The sequence below is a fragment of the Strix uralensis genome, chromosome 3 (genome assembly GCF_047716275.1).
Source record: "Strix uralensis isolate ZFMK-TIS-50842 chromosome 3, bStrUra1, whole genome shotgun sequence".
NCBI lineage: Eukaryota > Metazoa > Chordata > Aves > Strigiformes > Strigidae > Strix > Strix uralensis.
This window is the reverse complement of record NC_133974.1, coordinates 30908392-30922681: the sequence shown is the minus strand read 5'-3', so window position 1 is coordinate 30922681 and position 14290 is coordinate 30908392. Positions and strand designations below refer to the sequence as shown.

The following is a 14290-nucleotide window of genomic DNA, read 5'->3' as shown; positions in this document are numbered from 1 at the left end:
CCCTATCCAGTTGAAACCAGGACAGCCATCAGGAACATACCTTGCATTTAGGCATAGGAAGAGTCTTCTCACTTGAGGGGCAGCTGAGGAACTTAATTAATCCTATCTGGAGAAACTGTTGCCTTCGAGAAAGGAGTGATTAATCATTGCATTTTTTAAAACTATTTTTCCAGAAGATGGATAAGCCATCATATCATTTTGCTGTAGTAAAAACCATGGAATATTAGTGAATTCACTGTTAATGGACACATTTAGATTTTCTTCTGTACCTGGTATGTGGTAAACACCAACAGCTGACAAGAAGAAAGACAATTTTAAATCTAGACTTTCTGTGAGTGGGCATCATTGGTGTTCTAGATAAAAGTCACAGCTATCAATATGAACATATGGCTCTTCCTGCTGCCCTTAGCAGTGATTTGAACAACCCTTTCTTCAACAAACCAGGGCACTAGGAAGTGATTTTAGGCCAGGAACAGTACAATGATCTGTTATAATTAGGGTGATGACCTGCTCTTGTCCCACGGAGTAATAGCCTTCCAGAAGCAGTGATAGTCCATACACACTGTCTTAGCAGTGGCCAGGGTGGCCTTGGCTCAGAATCAGCCCAGCTCTATTTGCTTCAGCTACTTTAGAATTTCTGAAAACCATGGTTACTCAAGATAAGAAGTAAAACTAAAAGTTTACAAGGACTCTTGATGAGTTTTTCCAGCAGTACTGTAATTTACTCTTTAATAGACTTTCCTCTGATGGAAGATAATGTTCTTCTCATTCATTTACTTCCAAAATGTCTATTTTGAAGTCTGCTGATTGGAGCTTTTGTATAAAGCACATCAGTGAGCTTTGATACTGCCTATTTAGTTTAAAATTAAGATTGTAGCCCTTATAATCTTTCATGGAGATTTGCACTCACTCTCTTCTGAGACCTAGATTTACAGTGCCTTAAGTAGATTTCATTTTGATACAAACTTTATTGAAACTTCATATGCAGAAAAAAAAGATGTCATTCATCGGTTTTGAGTAGAAATTTATATGAAGATGTAAATGCCAGCCAGTCTCACCTCTGTCTGGCAAGATCATGGAGCGGGTCTTCCTGGAAAATATGCTAGGGAACATGGAGAATAAGGAGGTGATTCATGACAGCCAGCATGGCTGCACTAAGGGCAAATCATGCCAAATGAATTTGGTGGCCTTCTACAGTGGGGTTACAGCTTTGGTGGATAAGGGAAGAGAAACTGACATCATCTACCTGGACTTGTGCAAAGCATTTGACACTGTCCCAAATGACAGCTTTGTCTCTAAATTGGACAGACATGGATTTGATGGATGGACCACTCAGTGGATAAGGAATTGGCTGATGGTTGCATTTAAAGAGTTGTGGTCAATGGCCTGATGTCCAAGTCGAGAGCAGTGATGAGTGGCTCTCCTCAGCATTCAGTATTGGGACCAGTGATGTTTAACATCTTTGCTGGTGACATGGACAGTGGGATTGAGTGCACCCTCAGCAAGTTTGCTGACAACACCAAGTTGTGTGGTGCCGGCTGACACACTGGAGGTCAGGGATGCCATCCAGAGGGACCTGGACAGGCTGGAGAAGTGGGCCTGTGCAAACCTCATGAAGTTCAACAAGGCCAAGTGCAAGGTCCTGCACATGGGTCGGGGCAATCCCAAGCACACATATAAGCTGGTCAATGAGTAGATTGAGAGTAGCCCTGCAGAGAAGGACTTGAGTGTATTGGTTGACAGGAAGCTCAACATGACCCAGCAATGTGTGCTTGCAGCATAGGAAGCCAACTGTACCCTGGACTGCTTCATAAAAACCCCTGATCTAGTGGAAGGTGTCCCTGCCCATGGCAGGGGCTTGGAACAAGATGATCTTTAAGGTCCCTTCCAACCCAAACCACTATATGATTCTATGATACTGTATTAATATTTTAAATACTATTAAATATTATTAATGCTTTTAGTGCACCAATAGAAGTATTGGTATATTTCAGGGTCTAGATATAAGACAAGAGCTTGTGATTCAGTGATGCTTTTACACAGAAAAAAAAATATCTTTCTACAAAGAACTTTTAAAAAAATTTTTCAGTTTTATATGTCAAAGGAAGGGCAGCTGACAAAACTCAGGAAAGTGAAAACAAGAAGTTAACTGGATTGGACAAATTGTAATAAATTTTTAACTGAGTTATGCAGATAAGGATTAGTTTAATTGCAGAAATTCTTTCACTTAACCAACTGAAATCTGATGGTCCTCAGATTAAAAGAGCCTTAATTTGGAATTATTTTTAAAGTGACCAAGAGCTCTAAACATTAATAATGGCATGACATAAGAAGGAAATGACGTATGGGTTTCTATAATTGCAGTTGTGAAATTGAGCATATTAACAATATTTTTAACAACTGAATTATGATAATTGTCTTCATTCTTAGGTTTTGTTCTGTTTATTGCCTACTGTGTTTCTTGGTCCTTGATTTTAACTCCTAGCAACCAATTGTTTCACTGAAACTGAAAATAAATCTCTCTCCCACTAAATAGTTCATTTTTTATGCTAACCCTGAAATACTATTGCTTCATTCTAACTAAAGTACAAATAAATGAATGTATATGGGTGTAACATATGCTGTTTCCTGAAATAATCTACTGTGTTTTACCCATAACTGCTCCAGAAAATATTGATTTTTCATTAGAGGAATAACAAAACAAAAGTACGTAAATCATATTAAAGCATAGTATGCAAATATGATCTTTCATATATTTTATTCCATGGAAAGTGAAATGGTTGTATGAATATGAAGCCCAGAAAGACTTATTTTAAAGATAAAAATTATTTATTTTAATCACTAAGCCCAGATGTTTATGTAAATGGCACTATGTGGTATCTTAACAAACTGACTGATGCTTATCAGTGGTGTCATGAATGTCTTTTGACTTTTAATGGATTATCATTATAATATAGTAGTGAAACTAATGAAGACTAGCAAGGATACAGTTAAATCAGACAAGGAAGGGCTGGCATTTTTCTGCATTTAGTTTTGATGAAGGGTTTTATTCTCTTCACCTGTAAAAGCAATAGAAAATGCTGGAAATAAGGTTCAGTTTCTTAAACTAAAATTCATTAGCTTTCATATTTGTCTATAAGATAATCTTTACTCACTCATTTTTGTTTTTTAATCTTCCACAATTTTTATTTTATTGAAGTAAACCAAAGAAATATTCACTATATTGAAAGACCATGGTAAATTTGTCTTACTGATGATGTCCTTAATTTCTTGAATTTTCTTCTTTAATCAGGGTATTCAATCAAGCTGATAACTGGTTTTTGTCATACTGAAGTTTCCTGAATCATCTATCTCCCACTAGAACATGGTTTCTGCATTTATTTTCCTGAGACTTTGAACAATATATCATAGCTTTGAGTAGTTCATCATTGATCAATGAACACTAAAAAGACTTTAGTATTTTCAACAAATGTGTCTTTTTGAGTCTGATTGAGGGAAGAATTACTTCTGTTGAAATTGCTGGCAACAGAAATACACAGGATCTATGTCAAATACTATGCCTATACTATGTTGCTATTGACATCAAAGTAAAATAGGTTATGCATCAAATCTATGCAATTAAAAGAATTTGCTTTGCACTTTTTCTAATTTAAGTCTCAAACCTCCAGAACGTGTACAAACATTTTCAATATACACTTGAAATTTGGACCAATGTGTTGTTCCCAACTGCATTGTTCATGCTTAAATATTGTCCTCCTTCAGGGGTTTACATTTGACTTCAGAGTATACAAGCCTATTTTTACCCAGTTCCCTCTTTACCTTGCTTCTAACAACATTCAAGAGGTCAGTAAATGTTAGCATGGCTATGAAGTTAAGTATTTATTTGAACATATCTAAATAAGAGGCACTGATGATGACAAAAATGTGTAAATTTTAAAATGCAAATTTAGAATTAATTCCTAATTTTACACAACTATTAAAAGGTTTTGTATACATTTTGAGTCAAAGTAGATTTGCAAGTTTAGTTGTTCATCTGTTCTGACCAAAGGTTGCTATATTGCTTACCTGTATATTAAGTCTTCTGTCTTGTATGTGGTTAAAGTAGTATCTTTCAAAAAGAATTGATGTGAAGATATCAACAACTGTAGCATCCAGTTCTTTCATGGTAGTCTGGTACAGAGAACTCACTGGTAAAAATATTTGAGGTGTTTCTAACTTTATTTGGTTTTGCTTCTCTCTTCAGTCATTTGATTTGTTATACTTTTCTCCACTGAATTAACGACCCCTTCAGTGCTTGTTATTTTCCCCATCCAAGGGATGTAATCAAGTCACCTTTCAATCTTCTTTAGAAAATAGATTGAGTGTGACATCAGGTTTGGAGATGATAGAATAAAAAGCTCAAAACACTAACTTTCCAGAATTCCTTTTATTGTCTTGATTTGTCAAACTCATTGGGCATGGATGTTGAGGAGAAAGAGCACTCCTCTTGCTTTTCACATAAGATGCTGAATATAAGAAATTATAAAGGAGAAGAATATCAAAGACAGAAGTAGCATCAATGATTAAGGAAACATTACTGCTCAAGACTGAATTCTTCCTAAAACATGTTAGGCTGTTGGTAGGACTTTTTGTATACTTCATTCCAGATAGACCTGTGAAAGATGTGACTTGTGTTTTAGACCACGAGTGCAGTTGCTGTCTCAGTATCTTCATTTGAATTGATCCCCCTGGACCTGATTAAGTAACTGACTCCAAATTCACTCTAATCACACTTTTTTTCCAAATTAACAAAGAGAATTTTTTTTCTCTTTGCAAGGAGATGCCAAGGAGAAAATAAGTTAAAGCACTTTTTTTCCATCCTTGAACCATGCATTTTTTCCTTGATACATCTCTCATGCTGTGATTAATAATATTTCCTTATCTTGTCTCAGGCTTTTCTCTATTCCTCTTCTACCTACTTTTAGTCTTCCTTGAAGAACAGTTGCACTATCTCTTTTTTTAGCAGAACAATGCCCTTTTCCTAGTTTTGCTAAAATGGGTATGGAATTACCAAAAAGACACCTCTTTCATCTGGTTTCCACAACTGGCCTTCATTGTTCTGTGTTACTTTGTTCATTTAGTCTTTCCCTGTTCTAATAATCCCATCCAGTGCCATTGTTTAACAAAAGGCTAAGAAATTCTTGGTAATGATGGCAGAAAAAAATGGGGAGGATTGAATGGATTCAGGGGTACAAACAATGGGAGGAACAACTCATTAATCTGTTTGGTTTGTGGAACTACACTTTCTGGCTTTCCTTTGGGTAGAGCAGTTGGGGTCACTGTTTTGCTGATTTGCCTTCTCCTGTTTAGTGATGTGGGTGGGACAGGAACACCCGTTCTTGTCAAATGTGCCCAATGGAAGGAAATTGATATATAACCTCATCTATGAGTACTGCCGGAGTACAATATTGTACTGAAGTATAACAGGACAGCTAAATACTACATTGAATAAGAAAAAATTGATCAATACACCTCACTTCATGTTGCGAATGTTCTCTTATATATTCACTAATACCAGTCAATGGCCTTGTTCTGAGGAATGGCCTTCTTGGCTTTTCCTATTAGCATGTCCTAATATCTTCAAGTTGCAATATACTTTTACTGTCATTTTGTTACTATGGTGATGAGAGATAGCAACAAATTCATGAAAGATTCTTTGAATGTCCTCTGATGCTAAAGAGAAGTGAATAATATATCCTAAAAGATAGATCCAATTCATTTTGCCTTATTGGAACAGCTATTTCCAATGAACTGAGTGATAAAAATGAAATTGTGTTTTGACCCTTTTTCTGCTAATGGGATTTTCTTGTGTTTGTTGCATCAGCTGTTCTTGTATATAATAGAGACAGAGTGTGATATTTGGATCTACTGTTAAATGTTGTTCCACATAATTATAATTGCTCTATATAGCTAGTGTGTTGGTAAGGAAATTATTAGAGGCTCACATACTTATCTATTAATTGATTTAGAATGAATTAGCTATGTTTACCTTGCAGTTTACAATTCTGAGTTAAAAGTATTCTGTTTAACATTTCAAAAGTATAAATCTTCTTGTAAAGTATATTTTATTCTTTTATGAAAGTCTATTTTTAATTCAGTTGGTTCAAGTGACTAACAAAATATGGAATCAATACATACTACTACCTCAGAATAGATTTATTATGAAGTTAATGTTATTGCTACAGCAAACTATTGAAAAATGGATCTGATGTAATCTGTAAATATGTGATCAGAAAGTGGTTTAAATCAAAGTACTGAAATGCAAGATGTGTAAAAAGCATATTTGCTACATAATTTTCCAGAAGTAAATCATAGAATCATAGAATCATTCAGGTTGGAAAAGACCCTTGGGATCATCGAGTCCAAACATCAGCCCTACTCTACAAAGTTCTCCCCTACACCATATCCCCCAACATCTCATCTAAACGACCCTTAAACACATCCAGGGATGGTGACTCCACCACCTCCCTGGGCAGCCTATTCCACTGTCTGACCGCTCTTTCTGTGAAAAATTTTTTCCTAATGTCCAGTCTAAACCTCCCCTGTTGCAGTTTAAAGTCATTCCCCCTTGTTCTGTCACTAATGACCTGTGAGAAGAGACCAGCACCAACCAGATCCTTCTCTTCCACACAGCTCTCCAGCCACACCTCCCCAAGCCTGTAGTGATGCATGGGGTTGTTGTGGCCCAAGTGCAGGACCTGGCACTTGGCCTTGTTGAAGCTCATCCCGTTAACATTGGCCCACCAATCCAATCTGACCAAGTCCCTCTGTAGTGCCTCCCTATCCTCATGCAGATCAACACTCCTGCTTAACTTGGTGTCATCTGCGAATTTACTGATGATACACTCTATGTCCTTATCAAGATCATCAATAAAGATGTTGAACAGAAATGGTCCCAACACCGAGCCCTGAGGAACACCACTTGTGACCGGCCGCCAGCTGGATTTAACTCCATTGACCACCACTCTCTGGGACTGTCCATCCAGCCAGTGCTTGACCCAGCAGACCATTCGCTCATCCGGGCCATGGGCAGCCAGTTTTTCTGTGAGAATCCTATGGGGAACTGTGTTGAATGATTTTCAAAAATCCAGGTAGATAATATGCACAGCTTTTCCCTCATCCAATAGTCGGGTCATTTTGTCGTAGAAGGAGATCAGGTTTGTCAGGCAGGACCTGCCTTTCCTAAACCCATGCTGACTAGGCCTGATCCCCTGGTTGTCCATTATATGACTTTTAACGGCACTCAAGATGACCTGCTCCATGACCTTCCCTGGCACTGAGGTCAGACTGACAGGTCTATATTTGCCTGGATCCTCCTTTCTGCCTTTCTTGTAGATGGGTGTCACATCTGCCACCCTCCAGTCCAATGGGACCTCCCCAGTTAGCCATGACTTCAGGTAAATTATGGAAAGCGGCTTGGCGAGCACATCTGCCAAGTCTTTCAGCACCCTTGGGTGTAACCCATCCGGTCCCACAGACTTGTGTGCATCCAAGTGGTGTAGCAGGTCTCTGACCACTTCCTCTTTAATTGTGCTGACCTCATTCTGCTTCCCCTCCCCATCTCCCAGCTCACGAGGCTGGGTGTCCAGGGAACAGCCAGTTCCACTGCGAAAGACTGAGGCAAAGTAGGTGTTGAGCACCTCAGCCTTTTCGTCATCCTTAGTTACCATGTTTCCCTCTGCATCCAATAAAGGAGGGAGATTTTCCCTAATCCTCCTTTTGTTGTTAACGAATTTATAGAATCATTTTTTATTATCCTTAACAGCTGTAGCCAAGTTGAGCTCTAGCTGTGCTTTGGCTCTCCAAATGTTGTCCCTGAATAACTTCACTACATCTTTATAGTCTTCATGAGAGACCTGGCCCCTCTTCCAAAGGTCGTAGATTCTCCTTTTGTTCTTGAGATCCAGTCAAAGGTCCCTGTTTAGCCAGGCCAGTCTCCTTCCCCGCCTGCTTGTTTTTCAGCACACAGGAACAGCCTGCTCCTGTGCCTTGAAGACTTCTCTCTTGAAGTATGTCCAGCCTTCCTGGACTCCCATATCCTTCAAGGCAGCCTCCCAAGGGATTTTGTTAATCAGTCTTTTTAACAGGTCAAAGTTTGCCCCGCGGAAGTCTAAGGTGGCAGTAAATGGAAGTAAATTCTTCATTGCTATAATTCTTCTGTATCTTTGGTGTTGCACAATTAAAAAGAGTTAATTGTTCAAAATACTTAAGCAGCTCATAACTGTTGAGGTATGCGGGCAGATTAATAAACACCTGCCTGGGGTTACAGGAGTTGAACAGAACATGGGAAACCACTGGACATAACATGAGAAGTTGCTGAGCTTAACAAATAACTGAGTGGCTGGAAAAAGTTACAGATAGCACCATGAGCAATGACTGGATTTCACAGAAGCTTAAGGAAGAATTTTGTGAGAGACAGGAAAACTTCAAAGATAATTAAAAGGGGGGAATTGGGGACATTTTGTGTATTATTTATTTGCAAGGCCAACAGAGCCCGGGTAACCATATCAGTAATCCCACTTAAAGCCAAGATTATCCAGGTACATATCAGAAATAACTGAATTTGTGTATGGAGGTGACAAAGCTGGGGCCAATGAGGACAAACACTTAAGTAAGGGTTGTTTATCTGGCAGAAGAAAAGGGTGAAGAAAGGTAGGGATCAAGCTCGATGGGAGAAGTACAAAACCAGGAAAATGCAGAGAAGAAGTGATAAGAGGGCTAGCTGAGTGTAAGCAGGCTGCTGCTCATTAAGCTTCTCTGGCTGAGCCTGTGTCTGATTACTGCAGTCTCATTTCTTTATTACTTCTGTCGTACCACATTTCCTAGTGAGCAGGGGTGGGCTTTTAAACTGGACTAGCCAGCAATTAGAACTATACCCAGATCTGGAATGGCTCAAGGTCTGAACCAGCAAGTTGACAAGAAGTTCAGGATCCAGATATGGATATTAGACAGACTTAAAACCTATGCTGATATTTGAGGGATCCATTAATGTGGGTTTATTTGTGCATTTAGAGAACAAGGGAGTGCATATGTTTGCTGGTGAACTTCAATACTGACTAGCCAGAGAGGAATTAAAATTTTGAGCCCTTGTTGCTGTTCATGCTGTGTGAGTGCTGTTTGTGTTTATGGTCAGGGAAAGACACTGCTCCTCATGTTGATCCATGTGGGCACTAAGTAGTGTGTGTGTCTGCGAGCACGCGTGACTGTGTGCACCTACTGAGAGTACATTCAGCTTCAATGCTGGCTGAGTCTATAACAGGAATGGGAACAACTTCCTTCATCTGAAAGTCCACTGGATTCAACTTCCCTTAATAATAACCACTGCAAGAGAGATGTTCAGCGACTGTTCAGTGTCTCCTGGGACTTGTTCCAGTTCTCTTCCTCCCTTTGCTACAGATGAGTTTAGTCACTCCCACATATTTCTACTATGTTTATTCACCAAAACAAACAAAACATACAGGAATATTTTAAGTTCTTTGCTTTTTACATGGTGAATAGTTTTCAGATGTCCCAGTCAGTGACTGGAGCTCCACAGTATAGACAATTTAAGAAAAACACAATAAATAAAAACTTCTCAATCCCTAATAAAATTTAAAAAATAGAATGAATGAGAGAATAGGGAAACACAATATAATGATAAGGTAATATTTATAGGCAACATATCAAAAAGCGTAATTCACTCAAAAACTCCTTAATTTTTTATGTTTAATTCTTTTAGGTCCATTTTGTGAGGAACCTGGTGATTCTTGTGCATCTCAGCCATGCCTGAATGGGGGAATATGCCAATATAACCAGTCTGGATATGTCTGTGATTGTCCTGATGGTTTTCTTGGTCACAACTGTGAAATTGATGTCAATGAATGTTCTTCAAGGCCATGTCAGAACAGAGGTACATGTATTGATTTGCCAAATGTAAGTATAAACTTCAAAGATCCCTTTTGAATATAGAATCATGGAATGGTTTGGATTGGAAGGGTCCTTTAAAAGTCTTCTAGTTCCAACCCTCCTGCCATGGGCAGGAACATCTACCAGATCAGGTTGCTCAATGCTCCATCCAACCTGGCCTTTAACACTTCTAGGGATGGAGCATCCACAACTTCTCTGTGTAACAGTTCTAACCTCTAACTGTCTAGAGACAGTTCTCTGTTTCAGCTCTGACACTGAAACATATTCCAGTGTCTCACCACCCTCACAGTAAAGAATTTCTTTCTCATATCTAATCATAATCTACACTCTTCTAGTTTAAAACCATTATTCCTTCTGCCTATAGGCCTTGTTAAAAAGTGTCTCTCTGTCTTTCTTATAAGTCCCCTTTAAGTATTGAAAGGCCTTGATAATATCTCTCCAGAGCCTTCTCTTCTCTAGGCTGAACAACCCTAACTCTCTCAGCTTTTCCCTACAGCCATCTTCATGGCTCAAGCAGGTTCATGGTTTTCTTGTGCTGGAGTTCCCAGACCTGAACACAGTACTCCAGGTGGGGTCTTATGAGAATGGAGTGGGAGAGTAACCTCCCTTGACCTGCTGGCCACATTTCTTTTTATGCCACCTAGGATACAATCATCTTTCTGGGCTGGAAGCACACATTGTTAGGTCATTTCCATTTTTTCATCCACCATTATTACCAAGTCCTTCTCCATGGGGCTGCTCTTAATGTATTCATCATCCAGTCTGTACTGATACTGGTGATTGCCCTGAACCAGGTTCAGGACCTTACACTTGACCTTGTTGAACTCATGAGGTTCACATAGGCCCACTGCTCAAGCCTGTCAAGGTCCCTCTGCACAGCATTCCTTCCCTTTATTGAATGAACTGCACCACTCAGCTTGTTATCATCTGCAAACTTGCTGAGGGTGCACTCAATCCCACTGTCTACGTCATTAATAAAGGTACTGAATAGTACCAGTCCCAGTACGGGTCCATGAGGGATACCACTTGTTACTGATCTCCATTTGGTCTTTGAGCTGTTGATTGCAACTCTTTCTAAATGACCATCCAGCCAATCCCTTATCCATTTAATAGTCTATCCATCAAACTCATCTCTCTCCAATTTAGTGACAATGATGTTGTGTGGGATGGTCAAAGGCCTTACAGAAATCAAGGTAGATGTCGTCAGTTGCTCTTCTCTTATCCATCAGTGCAGTCACACCATCGTAGAAAGCCACCAGACTAATCAGGACTGATTTGCCCTTTGTGCAGCCATGTTGGTTGTTTCTAATCACTTCCCTGTCATCCATATGCCTTGACAGAGCTTCCAGGAGGATCTGTTCCATGAAAGCACCAAAACATTTAATTCTAGTGTAAATTTTTAATTTAGCTTTGCGTGCTTCATGAAAAAACACAGCATTGTCTGAATGTGTAATATTTCTAATATTCTACAGTTAAAAAAGCCCAGAATCCACATTTTCTATTCACTTGCTTGGTGGTCACTTAAGGAACTACTGATGTTATTTCTTTTTCTTGTCTCTAATAAAATCTGGTATAAAACATGATACATCAGTCATCTTTATTAACTAGTGGTGGTTTCTTATTCTTGCTTTATCTGTGGTATCTGTTTTTAATTCCTTTCTTTTTTCTTTTTGCAAAATAGCATAAATTCATGCAGACTCATAAAGGTTTGATAATAGAGTCATATCTGGTCATATTTCAAATTGCATTGTTGATGTTCTTTCATTAGCATGACTATTGCAAATAACAATGATTATACAGAACCAAAATAGTGAAAGAGGAGTTCAAAAGCTCAGTTATCACATACCAGTGATAAATGCTCATAGAGAGAGAAAAAAAAAAAAAGACATTAAATTGCTGAACAAATTGATAGATTTCTAAATTATGCAATCTGTCTAAATATTTTGCCTAGTAGATATACTAGCACATACTATTTTGTACAATCATTTCTGTAGACAAACAGATGCAGTATTTTGTTTCACACGTATGGAAATTTCTCAATAGATATTAAAATAAAGTTCCCCAATCATAGCTTTAAGACTGATTCTAAAGAAACACTGAACACTTCCAAATTCACTGGGGGAACAAATCCCTATATATTTTTCCTTTATTTTCTAACATGAAAAGACCTATAAAGAACATTATACAGAAAAATAAGAGTGAGAATGTCAGCTCTAAGAATTTTTTTTTAATGTAAAATAACCTACTGTTCTTACTGTGTAAATTACAGATTGCACTGATTGACAAATGTCTTTCACCATCATAGAGAAGCATTGTCTCTGTGCTTCATATTGAAGGGGAAAACGGGTACACACCATTTTCTTTCCTACTCTAGTCAGTAATTAGTGTTTGGTATCTGATGTACCTTCTGCACTGTTACTGTTTGATAGATGCAAACATTATCTTGGAACAAATTCAGAATGAGGAAAAAAACCTAAATTAATTATAAAGCTCCTTCTTGATTCAGTTATGAAATCACAAAGCCAGCCAAATTTAGAGCTGGTATATTTCCAGTTAGGAAACCCAGCTCTGGTATTAAGTGTGCTGGAAGGCCTATTCCACTTGTCCTAAATCATGTTTGTAACCTATCTGGGGCTAGGACTGCTTTTTGTTCTGTCTTTGTAGACTGTTTAATAGGATGAAACCCTGTCCTAGTTAGGGTCGCTATAATAATGGAAGTAAACACTAATTTCTGTATTGCCTTGGGTGCAACAAATAATTATTTCTAATTTCCTTCTCTTCTATAGGATGTGACATGTATCTGTCTTCCAATATTCACTGGCAAGTTCTGTGAGAGAATACTGAATCCATGTGAATTATTGCCTTGCTTAAATAATGCAACTTGTGTAGCTCAACAGCAGAACTATAACTGCCGGTAAGATTAGAAATTAATTTATTTTACTGCTTCTTTGGATCACTTGGTGATATCCCACTGATTGCAGAAAGAATAGACATCATCAGTCACAGAGAACACAGAAAACTATAAACTTTTAACAACTTTTAATTTCTTTTTGGTGCTCTACTCTTAGTCTTCTTGAAAACTCTTGAAGTACTACAAAAAGATTTAAAACAGTTAAGGTGTTATAAATTGTTTCATCATTAATCCTGTAAGATAAAATATATAAGTCCTGACACACTGATGACAAGTGAGACAATTATACTACAGGTACCACTCTCATTCAGGGTGTATGTTGTTTATGTTGCTTCTGAAAGGATAAGGCAACTGATTTAATTCCTAATTCACAGACATGCATTACTAGGTCTTAGATTGATCCTTCAAGCATCATATCAGAAAGCGGTTTTTTTCAGACAGACGTTGCTAAAAATTATGCATTTGAAAATAACTGAAGTGACCCAGTATATAATTTCATTCCATTTAAAATAGCTTTTTAGATATTTTCTTACACCACTAAGGAGTACAATTTGTTCTCTTCCCATTTGTGTCTTTTATCTGGCTGCCTGAAGTACGTTCTGCTAAGCATTACTGAAGTGCAGTAAACAATTTTCAAATTTTAGGATATTCATAAAAGCAGAAAATTGAAAGCTGTGATAAACAAAAGCCTGAAAATGAATGAAGGAACTTTGAAACTGCAAATGCATAACAGAAGTATAGAACCTAAAGTTACAGTCTGTCAGAAGAGATTCAGTTAAGAAGTCTGGAAATTAAATTTAGGTAGAACTATGTTTACAATTTTCCCAAAGAAGAAAAAAGACCTAAATTTTATTTATACTTACACCTAAATACATATATACACACACACACACATACAAACACATACACAGGGTTAGATCTTTCCATATAGATATGGATAGCACAGAACAACAGTGCTATAATTTATTTTCCAATCCTTCAAATGAGGATATAAGCTTCTAGTAATTTACTATTATGTAGCCAGTCTTTTACACAGTATGTTGGTGCATGAATTAGTATGAAATGATGCCTGAAGTTTACATTTAAATATATACATAACATGAACAATTATTATCAAGATGTAGATTGCCTTTCTTTAAAAAGAATAATAAATAAATATATCCTGTCCCTGTATACAATGCAGATTTAATAATTTATAGTTTCTCAAAGCACTGGTAGAAATGGTCTGTACCATGAACCTCATTGTACCATGGAAATTGGTTAATAAAAATAGCTATGGAAAGACGTGGTGATTTAAACAGTCTTTCCATTGATATATACTATATGAGAATAAGTGTGAAATTCATTGTTTATATCAATATAACAGAAAGGAAAATTCGGCTATTAATGACCATTTATATTGATTATCAAGCAAATCACTTAAGTTGTGTAGTA

The 14290-nt window shown here is 37.6% G+C and overlaps 1 protein-coding gene across 1 annotated transcript in view; it reads left to right on the top strand.

The window, feature by feature from the left end:
• The window catches only part of EYS (eyes shut homolog), a 1118553-nt gene that overhangs the window by 195301 nt on the left and 908962 nt on the right, over nt 1–14290 (top strand). Inside the window, exons 4-5 of the mRNA XM_074861787.1 lie at nt 9758–9951; nt 12732–12859. Coding sequence (XP_074717888.1) covers nt 9758–9951; nt 12732–12859 — 322 coding nt within the window. The remainder of the gene's footprint in view (nt 1–9757; nt 9952–12731; nt 12860–14290) is intronic.